General features: G+C 45.7%; 1 protein-coding gene across 2 annotated transcripts in view; it reads left to right on the forward strand.

Annotated features, from left to right (window-relative positions):
- The window catches only part of SMCO4 (single-pass membrane protein with coiled-coil domains 4), a 51,537-nt gene extending 47,602 nt beyond the window's left edge, over positions 1–3,935 (forward strand). For both annotated transcript variants that reach the window (XM_083500094.1, XM_083500093.1), the window contains exon 2: positions 3,041–3,935. In XM_083500094.1, coding sequence (XP_083356220.1) covers positions 3,185–3,364 — 180 coding nt within the window. In that variant the 5' untranslated portion in view covers positions 3,041–3,184 and the 3' untranslated portion in view covers positions 3,365–3,935. The remainder of the gene's footprint in view (positions 1–3,040) is intronic.
- The last annotated feature ends 2,065 nt before the right edge of the window (positions 3,936–6,000 follow it).

A 6,000-nucleotide genomic window follows, 5' to 3' on the forward strand; every position in this document is an offset into this window, starting at 1 on the left:
AGAAGAAGAAGAAGAAGAAGAAGAAGAAGAAGAAGAAGGTGGTGGTGGTGGTGCACCCAGCCCAGAAGATGTGGAGAGCTTGCCAACACTGACAGAAGGAGCTTGCTTTGTATTGTGGGGATTATTTCCTGGTATGTTCTTTCCCCATATGAGTCCAGAACATTTGCTTACTCCATGGGTAGACAAACTAAGGCCTGAGGGCCAGATCCGGCCCAATCGCCTTCTCAACCCGGTCCGCGGACGGTCCAGGAATCAGCGTGTTTTTACATGAGTAGAATGTGTCCTTTTATTTAAAATGCATCTCTGGGTTATTTGTGGGGCATAGGAATTCGTTCATTTCCCCCCCTCCAAAATATAGTCCGGCTCCCCACAAGGTCTGAGGGACAGTGGACCGGCCCCCTGCTGAAAATGTTTGCTGACCCCTGGCTTACTCCTTTACAACACTTCCGTTTGGCCTCCCTCGCTGTTTTGATGCTGCTCCATAATTTTGAAAACAACGCACTGCAAAACCCGGCACTTTGGGGAGAAGAGAGTGGGGAGCAAGCTCTCACAGCCAACCGCAAGCTGCAGATCCAAACCACAACACTGTTCAACACCGCAATTTGGACTGCCAGGGGTCCCCATTCTGCAATGGGGTCCCGAGAACCCATTCTGTGCGTGAACAGCTCGCGATATATCTGTTTGGCCACACACTTCTGAAAATTGTGGGGCGTACAATGGTGCATTCTGCAGATACACAATTATGGATGCCGTGTGAACCTGTGGGCCAATGAATACCCGATCCCCTGTCTACATCTGTGAAATTTTCCTGACAAAGCCTGTTCTCTTGAAACTCCAGGCGTGACCATTCTTTCGCAGCGAGCTTTAATTCTCGGAGGTAGGGTTTTGAGCCGTCCACAGAAAGCCCTTTGATTCTTGCTCCTGCTGCCTTGCAGAGATGATGAATGCACCCCTTGGGTCTGAACGCAGTGAGAAAAGATCCATGTTTCCTCCTCGCACTGTCTGCCTTGCATATAAGCAGAAGGCTGTGGACCTCTGGCTGGGACCTGTTGTTCAAGATGGCAGCCGAGGGCCCCGTTATCGACAGGACACTTAATTCTCCTTATTGCCATCAAGCCCTTAGCTGGTGTTATCTTGTTTGTCCGGCTGCCTGGAATGAATGGGGTCCTGCCTTGTAGCTGAATTAAACTCGGCCACAACTTTGGTGGCCTTGGAGAAGTGTCTGCCGCATGATGAAGTGCTGTAATTTTTCCACAAGGAGAGCATTGTTAAGGCTGTCTGGGCCTTGGTTTCCCAGAGAGACGGCCTGGCTTTTTAGGAATGCTTTGGGTAGAAGCTCTTGAGCTATTCTAGGTATTCACAACAATGTTGGGGGGGGGAGGATTCGGGTGCAAGGAGCACAGGGCTCCTATGATTTCCTTAAAAAGAAAAGTCATGTACAGTGGTACCTCAGGTTACATACGCTTCAGGTGGCATATGCTTCAGGTTACAGACTCTGCTAACCCAGAAATAGTGCTTCAGGTTAAGAACTTTGCTTCAGGATGTGAACAGAAATTTGTGCTCCGGCGGCACAGCGGCAGCAGGAGGCCCCATTAGCTAAAGTGGTGCTGCAGGTTAAGAACAGTTTCAGGTTAAGTACAGACCTCCGGAACGAATTAAGTACTTAACCTGAGGTACCACTGTATCAGGAAGTTTTTTATTGTGACGTTTTATTATGTTTTTATATTTTACTGGAAGCTGCCCAGAGTGGCTGGGGAAACCCAGCCAGATGGGCGGGGTAGGATAATAATAATAATCTGGGAAGACAGGTTTTATTTACTTTTACTTATTTTACAAAGCCAGCGTTATTTTACAAAATAAAGTAAGTTGTTTGTTTTGCATATTGTACAAAGCCAGCCTTTGCCAGCCTGATGTTGTATACTGCAACTCCCATAATTCTGCTGGCTGGGACTGATGGGAGTTGTAGTCCCAGGAGTGCACCTAGGGGGAGAAGGTGGCTCATAAGTGATGTATAGGCAAAGGAAATTTAAAATCTGAACGCAAGCAATGCAGACGGTTAATGAATGAAAACGCTCCAAAGTTGCAAGGCTTTCTTTTGTCTCCCTGTTGTTCAACAGGAGCACCAAAAAGTCTACCCTCTTTCCTCCCCGAGAGTTATGCTGCTAAAACCAAGAAATATTTTGGGGGGCATGAGGATGGGAAACCCGGAGTAGATTTTTCTGTGTGTTAAACGATTATGAGCTTGGTTTGGGTGCAGAAAACAAATTCTCGGGATGAACATGTGCTCAGTTTCTTAATTCTGGTTCTCTGCCCTTACTTCCCAAGCCACTAGTTTTCACGTGACTCAGGGTTCATGTTGATCTCCACAACCCTCACGTCTGCCCAACCTTCCTGTAGAAAAAAAAATCAGTCTAGTTGTGATTGTAATGCTGTGTTTTATATGGTTGCGACCTCCCCTGGGACACTTGTGGAATGTGCAGGGCCTTTGTGGGATGTGAACTGGGGGGGTAGTTCCAAGGGCCAGACAGAGCAGCTTTGAGGGCCGCATTCAGCATCTGGGCCTGAGGTACACCACTCTTGCCTATAAAAGCATTTACTCCTTGTCCAACACAATGGATGGAAGAACCTACTATTATCCAATATGGAGGAACGGTGCCGGGAACTAACATAAACTAATTAATAACAAGAAAAATTTGGGATTCCCTCTTGGGCTTCTCGGTGGAAGAAGAAGTGAATGGCACTTTGACTGTAGTTAAACAGAAAGTAGAAAAGATGGATGGACTGAATATCTTAAATAATCATTTTCTAATGTAACCGGCAGATGGAAAAGCAGAAGTCCCCCCTTTTATCTTTAATGTTTCTTATCTCTCCGTTCTTCTTTTCCTCTGTTTTCTTTCTTTCCCCTCTTTCTTGTCTTTTGATTCTATCTGTTCCAGATATTGTATTGTGAAAACCGTAATGAAATTTTTAAAAAACTTTGTTCAGCAGCTACTCCCGTCCTTGCCTAAGAATAATTTTTTCTCTTCTGTTTCTTTTCCAGGTTTTAAATACAATAATTCCTCAAAATTGGGAGGGAAAGAACTTTTGGCTCTAAGAGGCGCTTCTTTGTTCACATCCCGGCACAACCTTGATTTACGTTTGTTCGTTTTGGCTGATTGACGGCAAGTCCCGGAGGAGGAGGAGAATGAGACAGCTGAAAGGCAAGCCCAAAAAAGAGACGTCGAGAGACAAAAAGGAGCGAAAACAAGCCATGCAAGAAGCACGACAGCAGGTCACAACTGTGGTGCTCCCTACGCTGGCCGTGGTCGTGCTTTTGATCGTGGTCTTTGTGTACGTGGCGACCCGCCCAAACACAACGGAATGATGCGGCTGTCGAACTCCGCCACAACTTTTGCCTCCTCTTCTGCCCAATGCCAAAACCAAACCAAAATGAAAAGTCCCCGAAAGGAGGAAGAGAAAGAGAGCCTTTTCTCTATCTCCGAGTTCATAATAATAATAATAATCCTTTTGCAGAAAAAAGGAATCTTCTTTCTTTGACTTGAACCAAACTCCACAGTAAACACAGAACGTATTTGCCACCATGGCACAAAATAATTTTTCTCGCCCAGCTCATGTGCCTTTTTGACTTTGAGGGGGGAGCGCAGGGACCCCTCCCCATTTTTGAACCCTTTCGTCATAAGGGGGGGCGGGCGGGTCACTGTTGCTTTCGAAAATTTCTATAAATCGAGTTTGAGCCTATCAATTTGTCGGCAACATTGCTAGTGTTGTTACCGTGAGTCGTTGTACGTTGGCTTCGCAACTTTCCAAAGAAACGAAACTGCCCCCCCCAGCCCCCTTTCAGAATGTTATAATGGCATTTGGAAAACTTTGACTAATATATATATATATACACATATATTTATTTTTGGAATAAAGAAGATGAGTCTTGCATAAAAGCTTCCTTTTTTACCTGACCCTCAAAAAACACAAAACCCAGCTCCGTTATGTAACGTTTTCCATCAAACGCACGTCAGAAGGCAAACAGAAGGCTTCCCCGTGAGGCTAAACTGGTGTTAAGATAGTTTTAAGATTTTGAGGGTGTCCCTGCAAAACTGCTTGTAATCAGTGATAACCGTAGCTTTAAGTGGTGGCTGGAATGGTTTGAGAAGCAATAAGAAATAGCATTTTGGAAAGTGGTCCACATGCAGATGATTTAATTTTTTCCTAAATAAAAATAAAGTCACCTTACTTCTAACATTTACTGAGGGTCTGCTCAAAACACGGCATAAAAACCACATACAGTGGTACCTCAGGTTACATACGCTTCAGGTTACATACGCTTCAGGTTACAGACTCCGCTAACCCAGAAATAGTACCTCAGGTTAAGAACTTTGCTTCAGGATGAGAACAGAAATCGTGCTCTGGCGGCACGGCAGCAGCAGGAGGCAGCATTAGCTAAAGTGGTGCTTCAGGTTAAGAACAGTTTCAGGTTAAGAACAGACCTCTGGAACGAATTAAGTACTTAACCTGAGGTACCACTGTACATTAAAACTGATTTAGCAAGCTGCTTTACACTGGCTCCAATTATTTGTCTATCTGGTTGAGTATTGTCTTGATTGGCAGCTGCTCTCCAGGGTCTCAGCCTAGTAACTTTCTCCACCGCCACCTACCCAACCCTTTTAAATGGAGATGCCGAGGATTGAACCTGAAACCTTCCGCATGCAAAGCAGATGTCCTACCCACTGATCTCTCTGAGCCTCCTGAGACTTTGGTGCCCGATACAAAATGGCGCAAAGGAAGGAAAGGAGAACGGGTGATGCAAAACTTTTCAGGGGCTTAAGAGTTCCAAGGAGGGCGCCTTCCCAGCCCTATCAGGGGATTGAACCTGGAACCTTCTGCATGCAAAGCAGGCTCTCTGCCACAGAACTATGAGCCTTCCCCAACCATCAGTGGTCAATCTTCAGGTCCATTAGGCTGTAGAAACATACGTAGGAATCTGCTCTCTAATGACCAGGCCCTTCATTCCTCTAGCTCCCATCTTTCCCAAACTTGGGTCTCCAGCTATTTTGGGACAACAATTGGTGGGAATGGTTGGTGCATGAAACAATTTTTAAAAACACCGTATTTTTTGCTCTATAAGACTCACTTTTTCCCTCCTAAAAAGTAAGGGGAAATGTATGTGTGTCTTATGGAGCGAATGCAGGCTGCGCAGCTATCCCAGAAGCTAAAACAGCGAGAGGGATTGCTGCTTTCACTGCACAGCGATCCCTCTTGCTGTTCTGGCTTCTGAGATTCAGAATATTTTTTTTCTTGTTTTCCTCCTCCAAAAACTAGGTGTGTCTTGTGGTCTGGTGCGTCTTATAGAGCGAAAAATACGGTATCTTCTGAACCCACACAGATGAGATAGCAGCAAGTGCAGTGTGCCTGCCTGAGCGTGCATTCTCAGAAGCGATTCTACAAGGGGATCACTAAACTCTCCAAACATAATAAAAATAAAAAATATATTTATTTTGAAGATTTGCCTCCCATCATGCACCTCCAGGTGGTATACATGGGGTACCCTGGCATCTCCCACCCAACCACTGTCTAGACCAGCATCCCCAAACTTGGCCCTCCAGATGTTTTGGGGCTACAATTCCCACCATCCCTGACCATTGGCCCTGCTAGCTAGGGATGATGGGAGTTGTAGTCCCCAAACAGCTGGGAGACCCAAGTTTGGGAAATCCTGCTCTAGCTCAGTCTCGTCTACAGTGACTGGCAGCTGCTCTTCACGGTACCCCAAAAGAAACATTTCTAAGAGAGAGGGCCAAATGGTAGCTCAAGTATCTTCTGTATTGCAGTCTGTAGGCTGCACATCGCTTGCCCTTTTAACAGGGTTTTCTCCTATGGTAGAGAATCAAATGTAAAGCTATATGGCAGGTGTGAATGTGGGGGAAGCTTTTGCTCTTCAGACGTTGAACTATAGTTCCCATAAGTGCTGGGTCTGATGGAAGTTGCAGTTTGGCAACATCTGGAGGGCCA

Source organism: Podarcis liolepis (assembly GCF_965112155.1).
Source record: "Podarcis liolepis genome assembly, chromosome: 4".
Taxonomy (NCBI): Eukaryota; Metazoa; Chordata; class Lepidosauria; order Squamata; family Lacertidae; genus Podarcis; species Podarcis liolepis.